At 29.0% G+C, this 19552-nt stretch overlaps 1 protein-coding gene across 1 annotated transcript; it reads right to left on the reverse strand.

Annotated features, from left to right (window-relative positions):
* Positions 1-6160: 6160 nt before the first annotated feature.
* Positions 6161-7165, reverse strand: LOC111292913 (basic leucine zipper 4-like). The gene has a single exon (XM_022885547.2). The coding sequence runs from the start codon at positions 7123-7125 to the stop codon at positions 6583-6585; it is 543 nt and encodes a 180-aa protein (XP_022741282.1). The 5' UTR covers positions 7126-7165; the 3' UTR covers positions 6161-6582.
* Positions 7166-19552: the final 12387 nt, after the last annotated feature.

The raw sequence follows: 19552 nt of genomic DNA on the forward strand, positions 1-19552 counted from the left end.
CTGCTCTTTGGAAATGCATATATCTGCCGTTAGACAGTGTGGATTGTGTGAGAAACAAAGTTATTCTCAAATCCCTCCTCTCATTATATATAATATAAGCAATGGCAAATGCTTGATTTCAATACAGAAAAATGAGTCATAGGAAGGTTCATTCACAAGGAAATATTCCCTTTTCTTGGGAGGATAAACCGGGGGTCTCCAAGTCGTCCAAGGTCACCCATTATGATGAGTGCCATATTGAGACAGGGTTGTGTGCCCTTAACCAAACAAATATTCTTGATGCTGGTGATTCGTCAAAGATTTTGGTTCATGACAACAAAGTTCCTCCTCCACCGCCATGCTCGACAGAGCTGCTTATAAAGAGGAGCACTTCCGTCAAAGGCTTGAGGTGGAGGCAAGAGGACCCTTTCCTTGCGGCTTATAAAGAGTGCACCAAAAGTGGGGGAAATGGGAAGTTGTCAAGTGAAGCTAGGAAAATTTGTGGCTCCAAATTACTAATTATAAGGAAGAAGAAGCTTACATTTTCATGCAAGAATTCTTCTGATGCTATTGATGATAATTTGGTGAGATTATCCAATCTTCCACCTCTTCCTAAAGACAGAATTCGTGGTCGACAGGAATTTGTTTAACCACTGGATGAGTATTGGTGAAAGGTATATTAGGAACTTTTCTTTTCCTTTTTATTCTAAATTCTTAGTGGCATAGTATGTTGTTGAATGTATTCACAACTAGAGAATAACAAAGTTTCTTTCTCATATATGTTTTACGTCCTTGGCTCTGGATATGGCTATGAAAATGTCAATAAGGAACTTAGGCGTGGGTGAATTTGTGTTGGCCGCCTGTCAACAATTTCTTACATATCTGCTGCAATATATATTAATAAAAGTTGTTGATTTAATAACTAGGGAATTCTACTCTTTGTTCATGTATCAACAAGCAAGCACCTTTTTGCTGTCAAAAGTTGAAAGGCTGGTATCCCTAGTTTCATTGGGTATTTATATATCTGCTGCAACATTACTTCACTTTGGTACCAAGCATCGAAAGTGGAAGAGGTAAAGTGTTTCTAGTAAATGTTTCTGAAATACTCAATCAGGGAAAGTAATTAAATTCCTATATATTCTGAACCTCAAAAGAGAAGATCAATTTTTTGAGTAACTTTTTTATTTGATGGTATAAATTTTGTAAACCTGGAACTTTTTTTTCTAGGTTCTTTTTTCATTTAAGTAATTACCTCTCTGTTTTTGGTTACATAATCAATTCTGTTCGACTGGCTCAATTCCATATATGCTGGTGAGTTAAAAATGGTTTGTGAAAACTTTTCCAGTTTTAAGAATCTAATTAGAAACTTGGAAATGTAAAATTAAGGAAGTTTTTGAAGACCATTATCTCATGTTCATGATAAGCCTGCAGCAAGGTTTTTCCTACCAATTTTCCAAGAATCATTTTAATTACTTGTTGGGGTAAGAATCAATAACTAATTAGTTCTAATGTTTAGATTCAAAAGAATAAAAGGACGTGATATATAATTAACACATTCCAAATGATTATATAAGATAATACCTATGCAGAGGAAGATATTAATATCCATATTGGATTCTATGACTCTGTAAACATCAAGCTTCTGAAAATCTGATCCTGTTGAAGTAGCCAAAGTGTTAGACGATTTCTGTCTTCATAATCTTGCTTCTAAGTAAGTTACTTCGACATACTTTTATAGAGAGAGAGGGAGATGGAATGCAAAGTCAATATCTGTCTAAAACTTTGCTAATATGTCCATGGATATATATTGACTGATGCTCAGGTCTTAAAGTACTTCGACAACCGACGAATGTATGTGACATTGTTGAATCTTATAATTCTATATGAAAACTAGGTATAATCATTATATAGAATATCATTTTCAGCATATTATTACATTCTACGGTACTATTTATTTATGCTGACATCTGATGCGTAACTGATTTATTTGTAGTTAGGAAACTCTGGTCTTGGCTTAGGACCATAACTATACCCTGATGATACCATTAGCCAAGAGGTTGACTCTTCCTATTAAGTCAACGTATCTATGTATATCTTGTATTTAATTCCCTTAATTCTCTTAATTCTCTTAATTCTCCTTCCTTTTATATTACTTCTCGATCCTAAAGTTTGGGACATATACTTCGTGTATATACTCATCATAAGACAAGGCTTTCTCCAAAAATTATTAGATACCAACATGCCTTAATTGTTCAAGGTTCATGCCCTCTATTGATGCTTTTGAGGCTAACTTCTCCTTGGTTTGATGATGAAAGGCACTTCTTTTTTTTTTTAGTTTCTCCAAAAGGAAAATGCTTCTTTTCGTTTCCTTTATGATATAGCCTAGCTTTTACTCTTTCTTGGAATACCCGACATTTTGGGCCTTAAGCCAAGAACACTTCCAACAACCCTACCTACTTTATTTTTCTTCTGGGCATCAGCTAAGACACATCATGTTCGATCACCTAAACTAGATTTTGGTATCAACAAAAAATCACTGCAACCGCGACGCATGTTCCTCCTGATGGCCACCTTGGAAAAGAAACACGGATCCCCATTTTCTGTGCATATTATGGCATAATAAACAAACTTAAGAGGGCATCCTTTTCCAACATTCTTTTATGTATCATCATTAAAGAAAGGATGAAATTCCGCTATTCCAAAGGTGCTTTTGATTGAAAGTGCTTATCTTGATCTTGATCAAATGTTGACAGTTGGAGTCTTCTCATTTTGAGCATCCTCCTTCTGAGATTCCAGGCATATTCATCCATCGCCATCAGTTAATGCCTAACTTCTTTCAAGTTCCGAAAGCAAGAATAGTTTATAGCTTATCACAAGCAGACCAGCCAGTCACTAAAATTTCTAAAAGTTAATACTAAAAGCAATATTTGATCGAACGGCCTGAAAAAATTCTTGAAGTAGCTGTTTCATAAGATTTTATTGTATTATTAATTTACTCTTTTCCACCCAGTAACATGTTTGATCTGTGTCAAACGCACTCAACACTTCTGGAGTAACAGGGGAATTAGATGGTGCAAATCTTTTATGGGCTGAAGTGGAAAGATGATCTTTTGTTAAAGACTCTTTCTTTTATTCAATATTCAATGGTTTTGATCAAGTAGTCATCATAACCATATGCAAACATAATCAACCAGGAAAAAGTTAATGGATTGGGATTGGTTACTGAAGATAGTGCAAAGATCTCACGCTGATAAAAGTAAAATGAATTAAAAACATGTTTTGGGTGCTCCAAATAATAGTGGATAAATGTTCAATTCTCTATCAGAGAAAGCATTTTCTGTTCATCCATGGTAGACCTTTATTAAGGCCAACTTTTACATTCAATGTTAGATATGGATTAATTGGAGATAACATTCAACAAGCACATAGACCTATGGGAAATATTAGAATTTATACTTTACATTGACAAATAAATCGAAAATTTGGAAGAAATTAAAATTCCTGACCAGTTTTGGGTACTCAAATCAAAGTCTTATTCTGATAACTGATAACTGGGGGCAGCGTTTGGTAAATCAGGTAGCACAAATATCCATTTATTGAATTTTGTCAAAGAAACAGTTCCGTTTAGGTTTCAGGCACTCAATACTTTTCAGATATTGCTACAAATAGTTTTTTTTTTTTAATCAAAAATGAAAATTTGAGAATCATATGTTACTCTAATTTATTTTATCATTAATTTGTACTTTTATTACACAATGATTTTGTAATCTCATTTTTTTAAGTAAATTTCTTACTTGAATGAATAAAAATACCATTTATCCAAAAAGAAAATTTGGGTCGGCAAGGGGATTCATCATTAGCCCATAATTAATTCACAAAATGAACAGAGGGTTGAAAAAGAAAGCTCCAGGTTCTGAGGAAGTTCCCAAGTGTAAGGGGATAAACATAATAATCTATACTCTGTACCAGCACCTCACATGTCTTAGCTTTAAAAAGAGATTCAATCTACTATAGTACAATAACCCCAGAAGATTTTTCAAACCAAATTCGTGCCACCTGGTCAGGAAAATCCAATTAATTGAGTGGACTTTGAGGGGTTAGCAACTTAGGAGATAACATTCATACCAGAAAAATCAAATTGAAAATTCTGGACCATCAATTTATGGAGACAGCAATTTTGTACTTCTCCACTTCATCCATATCTTTAATGATAAAGTGATGTGCTTCAAAACTTTGAAAAGCATAAAATCAAACAAAATCAAACAAAATCAAGCTTACGCGTGACACCAACCGTATGTAGAAACCTGATTGAAGAAAAAAAAATACTGTTTTATGCAATTAACAACAACTAAAATATGTCCTTGAAGGGGCTGTTAACCCAAAATTTTGCGAGCTTGGATCAAGATTTTAGTTCTTTTAATCATGAGTTTCTTATATGTCATTTTTTCAAGTGATAAAAATCTGCCCTAGCTAGAACTAACTACTGAGGAAGCCCTACCAAGATGAATTCTTGCTGATGTTTCTATTTTAATTGTCTATTCTAGAGGTGGGCATCAAAGGAATAATTTATTTATGTATTCGCCATGTGGCTTATATAATCAAGTTTTAGGTCTTGATAACTTGGTAGTGAAGAAAGGAACAGACAAGGCCTGGACAACTTCACTGCTCCTAGACGTGCTTCTTTTCCATTAATTCGATATGGGTTCCCAGCTGCACCTACCCCCACCGATAGTAACCCAACCAACCTTTTGTTTTGAAAGGAACCCAGTCCTATTCACTGATCATTATCATCGGAAATTTTATTTAAAATTTTAAAAATAAAAAATAAATGTGGAAAATAAATATGTCAAACAAATAATGCATGTATTATTGCCTTTAATGTAAAGGTTGAAAAACTAAAATCATATAATATTTTAGTAAAATAATATGCGAGGAATGATATTGCACAATATAAAATAATGTCCTATAAATATGTTTGATACAAAAAATTATGATAAAATAAGATAAAATAATATTATGAATAAAATTAAATTAAATAATGTTAATCTATCTCGTATTTGATATATGCAAAAATTAAAATAAGATAATTTATTTATTGATCAAAAATTTTTTTTTAAAAGTTTATATAATTTAAATTATTTATATAATTTTTAAAGATATAATAAGATATGTTAGTTCAATCTTATAGATTAATAATAATTCTCTTCACTTTCAAAAAATTAGATCATATTGTACTAAGAAGATAATTAATTCTCCTTATAATTCTATCTTTTTATTTAAATATAAATATAACATAATATAAGATAATTATCATTTTATCTTATCTATCATCTTATATACCAAACATTACCTATATTATAGTTAGAAATTTAAAAATAATGTCATCAAAACAGGAAAAAAGAAAGCTAGAGAGATTTAATTAAATAAATTAGAAATGGGTTGGTTACTAAACTATCTATTATTTTACATAAGGTGCTAATGATATAAATTTGTAATGACGAATGCATCCTGTTTTGTTGTTAACAGATTAGATATTTGGATTACGTCCATGATCACAATTTGTGGCCCCATTTCTCTTAATCTTTTCAATTATAAAGTCATTAATGTGTGTGTATATATATATATATATCACTTATTATTATATACTAAAGTTCACATCTTCATTGTACTTAATCCAAAACCAATCAATTCTACCAAAGCAAAAAAAAAAGAAAAGGATTGAGAGCTGTTTTTTGTTTTGATGTAGGAAAAAGAAGATATTCTGTGTCGTGATGGAGTGAAGTTCTTTGTGACTTTAATCTTTTTCTATTTGATTGTGGTTTAATTAGGAAGAAATGCCCTCTTTAAATGAACTTTTTGTCAATTGGTGATAGGCCAGGCTTTTCTTTTGAAAAATATAGTAGGTGCATGGAATCTTATGTCAAACCCTAAAACAATATATAATTAAGAATATATAAGAACATTGCTTGACTATTAATTTCGGTATCTCCCATTTCACCTTTTATTTTTGGGTGAATCTCCCATTTCAATTTTATTCCCTACGAAGTAAACCAACAGTCATAATTATTGAAAGGACAGCATTACCCTTTAATAATCTTTGATTATAATATCATTACTATGATTGAATAAAGGGTATTTTAGAGACTTTCTCATATGTCTCTCCAAATTCAATGGACTCATTGGTATCATCTTAGCTTGGAGACATTGGCTAGCTGCATTTAGATTATATAAAGCAAAATGTAGAGTGGGAAAGCTTAAAACTTAAGACGACTTTTTAATGATAACAACAAGAAGAAAACAACAAAAATAACTTTGATAAAACCGAACGCTAACTCTTTTTACACTACAAATACTTTGGTTTCTCAAATCAAACCATTTCTTTTTCTTCATCATGTTTAGCAAAAATATTGGCTCATCCGCCCTAAAAAAACCCACCATTATGGTTTCTCTGACACCTGTTAAATTTACAGAAAGACAGATGAGAGCGATGGAGAGATAGAGATCAGCTAGGACTAATTTCGTTCTCGTATTAGAAAGAGTTTTAATGATGCCATTATTGTAAGTTATAGATATAGGTATGTATTCAGTGATTAATGGTGGGGTTTATTCGGACATGACAGTAACGTTATTGCATGGCCGCGCAGATGAAAACTGCTGCAGTTGCTTGAATAGCAAAATTTGACGTATGTCCGATAATTTTTGTTGGAGCATACTATATTCAGACTGGAGCCGATCGTTGTCTGTCCTTACACTATGACAGTGGTACACAACGAACCTCAACCGATTGTTCAGTTCTCGGTTCTCGAATCTAAGCCGGTTCACCTGGCTCCTTAAGTTTTCTAAATGCTTCTGTTTACGCACCCGTGACCTCCTGGCTGATTCGCGGTTCGAAATCATACGTCTTCTCTTGCGTTCGTCGATGACAGAAACCTGTTGGTTTGGTTCATCCGAAACGGAGTTTGAGTTGATTTGATTTTGTTTTGCTTCTTCTGAACGGGAACCCGATCTTGCAGGTCCTGTCGATTGGGTGGTGGAAAAAAGATCCGAGCAATATTCCCACGGCGTGAAGCCACTTCCGAAAGCCGAAAATGGATCGTTGTCGAGCATCGGATCAGAAAAAAAACTGGTCGGAACAGTGGACAACATGACTTTAATAATAATAACAGTAAAAAAGAAAGGAAACAAACCAAAAGCTTCTAAAAAATATATGGAGAAAATAGGAAGGAGGAGAAAAGGGAGGAAATGCAGTGTAGGTGGCTCATATTTATGGACAAATTTGAGAAAGGTTGTGGGCTCCACGTGATTGCATGAATAATGCAATTTTTGGCAAACACATAGTATGTTTATAATATGATAATAGCTAAAATAATAAAAGTATTTAAATAATTTTTAAAATTTTATTATATTTAAATAAGTTTTAAATTTTATTTTGTATTTAAATAAATCTTTAAATTTTAATTTCTATTTAAATAAAATTTATCTTTTATAATTAAATAAGTTTTTAATATAAATTAGTATTTTATTTGAAATAAGGATATATTTGAATACAAATAAAAAATAAAAATTTTTTGGGTTAAATAAAAATATTAAGATTTATCTAAATAAAACGATAAAATTTAAGGGCCCTTTAATATTTTAGCATATAAATAATACATACACAAACAATAAATCTATCCATTCCTAAATTTATATTAATCTATTTTTATTATATGCATAAAATAAAATAATTATTATATCATAATTTTTGTCGTTGTGTTAAATTTAAAATATATATTTTAATTTTTATCAAAATTTCAAATTATATATATTAATATTTTATATTATTTTTACCATATTATTGTGTTGTATAAAATTATTAGGCATAATATAACTAAAAAAAGTATTAGGTATAATAAACCGTATATGTATAGAGATTAACTTTTGAGTCAAGTGGGCGCCGCGGCACTACGGAGGGGTTTAGAGGAAGAAAATGGGGGTGACATATAGGCCATGGGTCCATTGATTTTTTTTGCTTAGTCACGAAGAAACAAAATAGTGTGGGTCCATGGTGGACAGGTGGTGGATTGTGATAGGGTGAACATGGAAGGAGCCAATTGTATGAGAGGAGACCGACGTGGATCCAAGCGCATGGGTTGGGGCTCTTGGATAGTTGAACCGGGGGATGGCAAATATTGGGTCGTCATCAGCACTAAACCGGTCTCTGATTAATTGAAAGTGAAGGCTCAACTGGTGTTTAAACTGGATATCAATATCAATGACGTTTTTGGTTTTTACTTTGCTTTTTCATTTAAAAACTTATTACTTTAAAAAAATCATATAGAAAAAGTTAATATTTTGTTAACAATGGGTATTAATAATAATTAAAGTTAAGGCAATGTCACTCACAACTAATGACATGAAATAAATATTAATAAAACATTTCAAGTTTTGACTTTCCAATTTGATAGTAATATTTAATAATATATCTTAATTATTGGAGTTAAAATTCAATTAAACTAAAAAATTTTTTTAGACAAATAAATATAAATACCATCTTACAGATGATCGGTGATCTTTTTTTAATTATAAAAAATTTAAACTCTTTTTTTTGTTCGAATGAGATTTTTAGGTATTTATTATTGAATCAAATGTTTATCTATCTTTTGATGGAAAAATTATTGGTGTAAGGAGTAAAGTTTTTGATAAATTATTAGTGAATATGTTTAATTTTTATTCGTTTATTAAGTTTAATAAATAATTTTAAATAACATTTTAATATTCATTTATTAAAAGAATCGAATGCGAATAAAAATTTATTTAGTTTGTTTATATTTATAAATAAATTCATTTAAAATTCGTTTAAAATTTATTTATTTATTATTTTTTATAATAATATAAATAAAGTTGTATTTTTATTTTTTTATCTTAACTTATTTTAAAATATATTTATATTCGTTTATTTAAATTTATTTGATTAGAGTTTGTTTATTGTTTATGAACATATTTTTTTATATTTGTTCATGAACATGTTCTTTTAACATTCACGAGCAAAATTTTTAAATTTAATTGAATCGAATGTGAATATATTATCACTTAAACAAATCAAATTTAAACGAATAAAATAATTTTTTAATCAAACGTAAACCAAATTTAAATACTTATGAAAATAAACAAAGAAACAACAAAAATATATATATATTTTTAATTATATTCTATTCATCCATAGTCCTAAGAAATATTAAGAGGAATTTTTTTTTTTTTTATGATTTTACTATGCCAAGCATTATCGTTCTATAAAGATAAAGACATCCACTATGCTATAATTTTTTTTGCTTTTTTTTAAAAAAATTCTGATCAATCAAAGAGGACACTATATATTGTATTGTGTGTAAAATTCGGAAGGCTGAACAATAACAGTTCCGTTTTGTTTTTTTCCTTATTCTTTGAACATTATAATTAATTAGCTAGTATTATATGTTGGAGATTGCAATTGTTACTATCATTTTTCCAGGTTATTTTCATCGTTAATCACAATGATTATATTATACTTCATTTGTCAATAAATAATGTCTTAATTAATTTAACTTTTAAGGATTTTTTTTTCAATTTTGACTTCATTTTATTTTAAATATATTATTAATTAAAATATGAAAAACACTTTCTAAAAATCTTGAATGACAGAATAAAAAAAATTTTAAACATAATTTTATAAAAATTAATTTAACAAAATATTTAAAATACCAATAATAAAAGATAATAAAATTTGATTATAAAAAAAATTAAATCAGACATAACTTATGGAGAAAGTGCTATACAAAATTAATTAAAATATTTACAAGGAATCATCATTGAAGTTGGAAAAAATAAAGCTAAATGCAAAAAAATAAAAACAAAACTCAAATGTTAATGTTAATGTATTGCCCAAGAAATGATTAGGATGAGTAGATGTGTAAATGATGTATTAGTATTCGTAAGTTATTGAGATTCAATTCGAATAAAATTTGAATTCGGTTTAGTTATTATTGAGTAGAGCTTGAGCTCCAGTAGCTTGATTTATCGATCGAGTCAAGTTTGAATATTTTTTTACCCGATTCGAGTAACTCGTGAACCTAATCGAGTTTTTATATTTAAATTTTTTTATTATTTTAATCAATAAAATATCTTGAATTTGAGTTCGAGCTCGAACATAAATAATCGAACTCTTGTCGAATATAAGAATCGAGTTTATTTTAATATATTAATCGAGTTTAATCGAATGAATTCGAGTAGCTCGATTTTAATCATCAATCGAACTCAAACTAAAAAAATAAAATTTGATCGAATTTGAATTGAGTATCAAATTTTGAGTTATGAGCTAAACTTAAACTCAAACTCAAATCTTTTACTATATCAACTTGATTCAATTCGATTATACTTTTATTAAGTACGAGATTAACATTCAAAAGCTTTTACTCTGATCACAAAATATGGCCCAAAGAACCTTTTCCCAACTCTCCGTCCAATCTTTGTACTACTTTTCTTTCAATAATTAATTTATTCTCTCACAAATTAATTAGTTTGATTGCTAAAAAGACCAACACGCAACCTATTTTTAAACATTAATTTTCTCGTATTCTACATGCATGTTAGAACGCTACAATGACTCAAATTGTTCTAATCGATTTAATTTTTCTTACCCAAAGCTGCAAACTTAAATACTTAACTTCCATTGGATGTGGGAAAAAGCAGTGGTTGAGAGACAAAGTATATGCATCCAAAGCTATATACCTGGATAAAGATGATGTATTTGCCTATTTCCTGATAAAAAGATTCGTAAAATATTAAAAGCTGTTCTGTTTACATAAATTTGTAGCATATCAACTGTTATTCTGAATTGGGTATCTATCTGAGTAGCGGATTGTATAATTGAGGTATATTGGGAAAAAGAAGAACATGGCTGCCGACGGAATTGAAAGAGGGAAGGGGGAGGATTGGAAAAGTTAAAGGTGTCGGCCTAAATATTATTAATAATGTAATTCGAGAGGACAAAAGTGATCTCCATGGGTAACTTTTGCTTTGCTTGGCGGTGGCCAAAGGAAGAAGACAGACATTGACCATATGCATCACATGGGAAAAATATACATACATGTTCCAGGGAAAATGAACCACAAACTTTGTCAACATTTCTTATATCAACGTTTGGTCAGTGGATTATGGCAAGCTTGTTTAATTTAGACCACTTTTTACTGTGGAAAAAGCTTAGCAGTCAGGCATGGACTATAATTCAGATCACACAATCATCATACTTTTTACTAAAAATATATTTGTAATCTATAATTATCAAAATAAAATGTTCAAGCCACCAATCATTGTCAACCCTATCACTGTTGATCAATTTGAAATCGAACAGGCAATCAGATTTTGAAATTCTGTTTCAATTTTATGTGGTTTTCATTGCACAACTGTTAGTCGAAAGCGATAGCAAAAACAACTAGAACCTCTAAAATCCCACTCCTTCCCATCCCACATCCATACTAGGTGCATGAATTTGCTTTTTTCAACTTCATTAGATTTTCGTTTTATCCATGGATTTTCTTATCCTAATGTTCAAGAAATTAAGCTTGCTTCCCCCTTTAGATCTCCACTACTCCATCGTGAATTGATTTCATCATAACGTATTAGAAATCAGTCACAGCAGAAAGTAAAAACAAGAGAGGTTTTTTGTTAAGTCAAAAGCCAGAAGGCAAATCAGACAAAGACTACTGGTTAGGTTTATCTATACCAACAGTTTAACACTGTTAATTAAACATTTCTTTTCAACTTCGACTGTTGATTAAAAAGGTTCATGTTATTTTGTTCGAATTATTAATTTAATAACTGGTTTATGTGAATCAAAACAATAAAAAGATCGTTATAGCATTCATTATCATATCCGACAAAAAAGACTGCAAATAAATGATGATAATTAGCCCTCACAAAAAATCACCTTATTGTGCTTGTCAGACGAAACGCCAATCAATCAATCACTGAACAGGTGGAGCCATAATTGAACACAAAAAAAAAAAACGTGAGACAATAATTTTTCATAATTCTATATTCAATTTGCCTCATCCGAAAGAAAAATTCATTAATTATAAAAAAAAAAAATACAAATATGAGCAATTCATCAATACTCAAACACACAAATCAATTCCAATCTTACAAACCAATCAATCAAATCAAATAAACACTCGTTAAATCCACATCAAACATTCACATTTTCGACTACTTTCATTCTTTTTTTAGTTTCATAAAATATTTATAAACCATATATTTAAATATATCCAACCATAAAAACTGTAATCTTTTTTAGTTTCATAAAATATTTATAGTGATGGATTAAAGAATTTTTTCACATTTACTTATAATATATAAAAAAAATTATATACAAATTTATTAATTTTATAAACGAAAATGGTGTCTAATAAAAATTTTGATTCAAAATTTTTTTTATTTTTTAATCTTTAAAGTTTTTACAAAAGAATTTTAAAAATTTCTAAAAAATTTTTCTTTCAAATCTTAATATTTTTTAATTTTTGGGTGATTTTGTAGACTCCATAAAATAGAGAAATCCATCAAGTGAATATCTACACACCCAACCTTGTAAAACCCTATATCCCTCATTGCATCTTTATACCTAACTCTATAAAGATTTTCTCTTTTTTTAAACATATTAACTAGCTAATTAAAAAAAATCTCAAACATATTTACCATAAAAAATTTTGAGATTTTAGTTAATATTTCCAACAATACCTTATGGCAGAGGATTTTAGATTTGAGTTATAATCTTTATATACATACATATATATGTATATATATATATATATAAAAGGGTAATTGAATATATCCATGGTGAGGCTATAGTTTGATTTCACATATTCAGATTTTGATTGCTGTAATATTAAACGACACTAAAGTTTCAAACAGATCTTCTCATATATCAATGGAGATATATATACGAGATTTCAAGATCCTCCAATTACGGTTTAATTATGTGGATGAGACATGGTGGGTTGGGCCTCTTACCAATTTCAAAAGTACTTCGTTGCTCAATCACGATTGCATATAATAAAAACAAGTCAATTTGGAGTTCTTTTTTTTTTTGCCAATAAATCAATTTGGAGTTAAATAAGTAAACAATGCAAAGCAATTTGAATTTAGAAAGATTAATTATTAGAAAAAGAGCAAGTTGTTTCAATTTAAAAAGAATAATCTTCAACAACTACGTACACCAGCTAATAAATCCTCCAACTTCATATTCCATCAATAACACGGTAGTGGCCTGGAACAAAGTGCTCTAGAAGGTCTCAATAGGTTCCACAAATGCTCATGCAGGATAGATAGGACTGTTGATGGTATATTTGGTATCTTAACTGAAAGGGAGAAGATGAAGTTGAAGGGAAGAACAGTTTGGACTTGTAACCAAAGAACACTGTTTGGAGGTATTGGAATTGTTACTCCGACGTATGTAACGACGTTCAACTCAGTAAGATATTTGAGATAAGATAAAAAAAAGAAAGAAGGAAGGAAGTGAAAGTGGTGAAGTGTCTGAAAGAAGTTTCAATGGAGCAAAGCTCAGAATGTGTAGTAAGGTTAGGTCTTTTTGTTGTTAATGTTACGTAGTTAGTCTTTCAATTACCTTGTATATGAGAAAGACATGGTGATTCGATTGAAATAATTAACAGCTAATGAGATATTTACATAAAACTAAAAAAATTCTATATAAATAGATATGAATCACATTTAATAATTTTAGATAAACATAAACTATATTTAATGATTTCAAGCAAGTTGGATGTTAAATGGTCAATTTTGAAACGATTGTTTTAACATATTGTCAATAAGATTTTAGGCGAATCTTTCTTTTGACGAAAAGTAAACTGTTTCATTAAGAATAGATGACGCGATTGTTTAGACCCAAAGTTTTATTTAAAATTATGATTATATGAACCAAATTTTAATCAAATTGATTATTGATCAATTAATTTAGATGTAACAATGATCATGTATTTAAAGTCAATTTTGACACACCATTAAAGTTGTTGCGATGAGAATCCAGTCTTTTGTCACAAAATTTTAAACGGTTCAAGAGCATGCAAAACTTGATCAACCTATTATGGGAGACACATAAAAACTAGGTTTCTGAAAAAAATAAGGTATAGTAAGTTCATTCATTTGGCACCATCTGTTAAATTTTCAAAAGGCCAATCATCAGGCTTTACATCTAGCGCGATCGATCATTCTCCGACCTAGCTAGTTGTTTTCATGGAGTTCTCTGCCTCTTGGCTTGCGGAAATTAAGCTTCTCATCTAGGCAAATCAGGGGCAAGCAATCGGGTATTAGATCAGTGTCAGATCAGCATCATCATCTTTGATCTGTACATTGATGCAAGAGCATCTCTCCAGAGACATGAAGAAGGCTGCAGCGACCTCATTAATAAGCCATGCCGCTACTTCATCGAGCTTTCTGCAAACGGAATGACCAGATTGTTCCCTTTCCAATAACACCAGTTTGTGCAACTCCTGGCCCTGGAAAAAACAATAGCATCCATTATTTGTATTGGATTTGAAATTTGAAGACAAATATCTAGCCATGCTTAAAAAGGTGCATGGTGGAATATTAGCTGGAAACCAATGGGATAAAAAAAATTTCTCTACTGCATAACTTTTTTCTTTCACAAAAGCATCATAATTAATCATCAGGGGAGGCAACTAACTGCTTTGATAGTAAGAAATCCTTTCCATCTTTTATGATTTTCCATTTTTGATTTATAATTTATACTCATAAGTGATTCATTTTAATTGCCACTTTATTCTACAAAAAAATAAATTATATAAATTCAAATTTATTATATTATTATTTTTTTTTTGGTTTCAAGAGAGACAAAATCCTATTACAATGAAAAAGAAAAAGAATTGATTCGAAACTAAACTTTAATATTTTTTTAAAGATTTTTGTGATCACTAGATCATGAAATGAAAGATATTATATTCTTATATTATATAAATCCATATGAACAACCGTACAGTCATTTTTTTCTCATTAAATAGTTGATATAGTTATTACATATTGAAAAAAAATAGTTTAGATAATATTATAGGGGAACTCGTAGACCTATGGAATCGGGCACGGGCCCTCTGTTCAACACCCCTTTATAAATCTGGTAGCCCTGTCTATTGGTGATGGGCCGAACTTGGTGGTGGCCTTCTAGGTGTCGTCAAAATATTTTGTCTACAGGCCAGTTCGAGGACCTATCACCAGTACCATGATCCTCGCCGTAGGTCCAACAGCCTCCATGTCCATAGATCAAACTGTTCATCAGGCTTTGGAATTGGATCTTTAACAGAGATTTTTATCTCTTTTGACTCAGTTGGGAATTATTTTTTAATAAAATTTATTATTTTTATTTAGATTTAATTTGAAAATAATATTAAATATTTTTAATATTTTAATATTATTTTGAATAAATGAGACTAAATTACCATTACTTTCTTGTTGACTTCCACAAATTTTGAGAGGTCTTTCAAAACTTACAGTACATGTTTCACGTATATACCATAAAAAATTCAAAATATGAATGTTAAAAACGTTTCATCAGACTTAAAAATGGAGTTCGCATTTGGACAAAATTTAAACATTTAGCAAATTACACTGAAAAAAATGTAACCCTCATAAGTTTCTTTCAACTTTCCCTTTCTTTCCTTTTCCAACTTAACGTACTCAGTCTGCAAAGCTACACTAAAACTGTGAACTGAAATACGTGTTTTGAGTAATGGCCAAATAATATCCTCTGCGCTCTGTTTCCGATTGATGTGAGTGAGCGATCGACAAAACACAATGCGGCTACGCATTTTAGGCTTGGAAAAACTTGTGGTCGAAACAACGAGCCCTGTCAGGGAAGCGTAAGACATTTCAGTTCAAAATTCTTCAGTGTCCTTCAAAGTCGGCTTAGAATTATTATGTGTTGGTGACTCAAATGACAAGAAGTTGATGTCCAAATTAATTGACCCCATATAAAATCTTGTTTGATTCTTGAAGATTTATTGATATCATTTGTCTGCATCATTTTTGATTAAAGGAGTAAGTACATAAGCTTAAAGTATTGGCATAAAAATTTGAGGTTTCATGTTCATGTTCCATGGTACACATTCTTCTTTTTGAATATTGACTATGTTAATGTAAAGCTCAACATCAGCCTTTAATTCAAGCCTCAATTATGCAAGATTCTTCTAAATTATTGTATGCTTGATAATTTATCTTTATAAAAGCTTTACTTACTATTTTTTTTTTAAATTGACATTATCATTTATCATCTGTAAGATATGGATTTTTTTTGGTTGCAGCTGCCCTACGGCGAACGGCTAATGCCCAAAACTGACACGAATAGAATTTGTTTTCCACAGACAATATACCCGTTTGAAAGGCACAATTGCATTGAGGAGGTACAAGATCCACGCAACTCATCAATTTTCGAAGTCGATCTTTCATATTTTTTCATGACGTCAAAATTCTATTTTATTTATAAATTTCGACTCTCAAGTGTTAATATATAATGAATTAGATTATAACTTATGCTATACATAAAATAATTTTATTTATTTAATATGAATATATATAAATTAGTTTTTTTCATAATTATATTCAAATCTTTAAAATTTATAACATATATAAAATTTTATATATTGACTTATCATTAAAAAATAAAATTTTTGAAAACAGTAAAAAAAACTACATCTTTCCTTTGGATATTTTTGTTTACAATAATATTTATACACCTGTAAAATTATATCAAATAAAAATAGATTATGTTTTTTTAAAATATATATTATTGAATGATAAATTAAATAATAAAAGAAATATTAATACACTTTCACTTTAGTAATATTGACTAAATTATTATACAAAATATGAAAAATGTTAGAAAATATTGAAAAAAATAAATTGAAAAAAAAATACTTTTCATAAGAATTAAACTAAAATAACAATAAAATATATCTTAGAAAAAATTTATAAACAAAAAAATTGCAATAGCTATAAAATAAACCCTAAAAAAATTACTGAAAAAATTAAAAAAATTGTTGTATAACACATTACATTTGTTGCGTTAAATTTGTAGAAAAATTTTTTAGTGGAAAATAGGATTAAATAAATAATTTTTAAAATTTAAAATAGATATAATAAGTGATAAAGATAATATTAAATTTTTTGCATTTTTTTGGAATATATATTTGATAATTAGAGCTTAAATGAATATAATCATTTTGATAATCATATCATTTAAAGATTTAAGATGACAATTTTTGAATTCTCAAAATCTTACATAAAATTGTTTGAATTTTTATTGTCTTATGTAAATTTTTTAAAAAGATAATTTTTTAAATCAAAAATTTAAATTAAGATAAAAACGATTGTTGAAAGATTTGGATAAACTTAATCTCTGTAATTTTTAAATATGTTTGAAAGATTTTGATAATTAAATAATTTTTTAAATAAAGTTATTTGGTAAACAACTAAAATTATTTATTAAAAATAAAATCCATATTTCATATTTTTAATTTTAGAATATATATCTCCAAATTGATTTGATTTTCAATTATAATTTGAATAATTTTGATATTTGAATAAATTTAAAATTATCTAATTTATAATTTAAAAAAATTATTTTATCTTTTTAAAAAGTTATCTTATATGTCATTTAAGAGAATTATCTACATATATACTTATGTGACAAACTTATATATATATATATATAATATATATATATATATATATTTAGATTAGATGTGTCAATTGAGTCTAATGGTATGATCATGATTAGTGTAAATATTAATCAAACAAAGTATATGTGGATAGATTTATATATCATTCTTTTATTCTTAGTTAACTTTATTTTCAATAATTATATATATATATATATATATGCGCGCGTGTGTGTCAAATAATGACGAATGGGATTCCGACATAAAGCCTCTCCAAAGCCGCAAGTCTCGTGCATTTGCAGCTATGCCTTCTTGTGTTTACATATCATAGTCAAGGTCTTGCTTTATTATATTCTGATAAAAGAAAAAGAAAGAAACAAAGATTTTATCATTGATTATTTATGTTCGTCCATAAGTTTTTAAATTTTTTTCCTTATGGAGACCACAATGCGTATAATTAGACATGAAATATGGGTGCCATTATCGTTTTGTGATTAGTTTTTTGTTTCCTGGCCGAAATGGTCAGATAAGGAAATCATAGATTCATAGAAAATCTGATGGATTCAAAAAATTAATACACCAGAGACATGGCGACTTTTGGAAAAAAATGGTAATTGCAGCAAAGGAAGTCGGACTATGGACAGAGTCTACGGGATTTGTCATGGATTCTCACTGTGAAAGACCAGAGAGTTACTGATAAAAATTTTTGTACTGCTAAAGCTTAAAAGGATAAGGATCGACTGGTTTTGCTGACTTTGATTGGCCGTTATTTCTTCTTTTTTCTTCTCATTATGGAGCCCAGACAACATTGCTAGCAGTCTAATATATACTACTGTCATGCGAAGAGAAAGCAACCCTTTTTGTTGGGTCTAATAATTGAAGGCAGAAAGAAGCAAAGTTTAGTTTGGGTTATTACAACTCAGCTGACATATAGTAAAAAGCCGGAAGACATGGTTGTAACATCATTTTTCATTGGACTCTAAGAAGAACAAGGGAAAAGCTGAAAAATGCTAGCTAGGGTCATTGGTTCAATTCATATGTGTTGCTCTGTTCATGTCAAGTCAGATGCTTTTGTTACTTGTTGGAGCTACAAACTAATGTTTATGATTTATGAGAACAAATATGGTAGTTAAAGGTTTTCTTTCATTGATATCTACTGTCCTATTTTGAAACTTCAACTAGCTCAAGTGGAAAAATTAATGTGATGACATCTTTGTAATTCTAAAACAAGTTGATAATTAGGAATAAAGCATAGTTGTTACCGATACTCAAGATTTAACAATTTTAAGTATAGATTAGTATTACAAGACTTGTTTTCTTGATTTTTTTTTTGACCAGTTGCATTCTTGATCTTTAATACTGAAAATTTTTTTTATAATTATAATTAAACTTTAATCATTAAAATTAAAAGTCCAATTCGTATGATTTTATTTTTTTTGGCTAAGTCATATTTTTGTTAGAGATCAAAAGATAATTCATATGATTGTTGGTTTTAATAAAGAATTATATTATCTAAAGTTTGATGTTATTGCCCTTTTTCAAATATAAAAAAAATGAAAATAAATAGAAACATTTCAAGATTATCTAAATTTATTGTTAGTTCAATTCCTCTCCTCCGCTTGACTAAACGAAGTTTATACCAAAAAATGCCAAGTGATGATTATTTTGGGATGAAGACGTAGCTGATACGTCATGCATAGGCTTGCAATTCTCAAAGCAAAATATCTCGCGTAAACAATAATTTTTATAATTTTTATATTTATTTGGTAAAAAATTAATTGATCAATGAAAAATAATTTATTGATTAATGAAAATAAAATTATGTTTTAAAAATTATCTTTCACTTTTTAGAAGCGTAAAACAATTAAAAAAATAAT

The sequence above is a fragment of the Durio zibethinus genome, chromosome 10 (genome assembly GCF_047325235.1).
Source record: "Durio zibethinus cultivar Kanyao isolate XHJ-2024 chromosome 10, ASM4732523v1, whole genome shotgun sequence".
Lineage (NCBI taxonomy): Eukaryota > Viridiplantae > Streptophyta > Magnoliopsida > Malvales > Malvaceae > Durio > Durio zibethinus.

Coding starts and splice junctions, on each gene's coding strand:
- LOC111292913 (XM_022885547.2), bottom strand. CDS start 7,125: ATGTTGTCCACTGTTCCGACCAGTTTTTTTTCTGATCCGATGCTCGAC.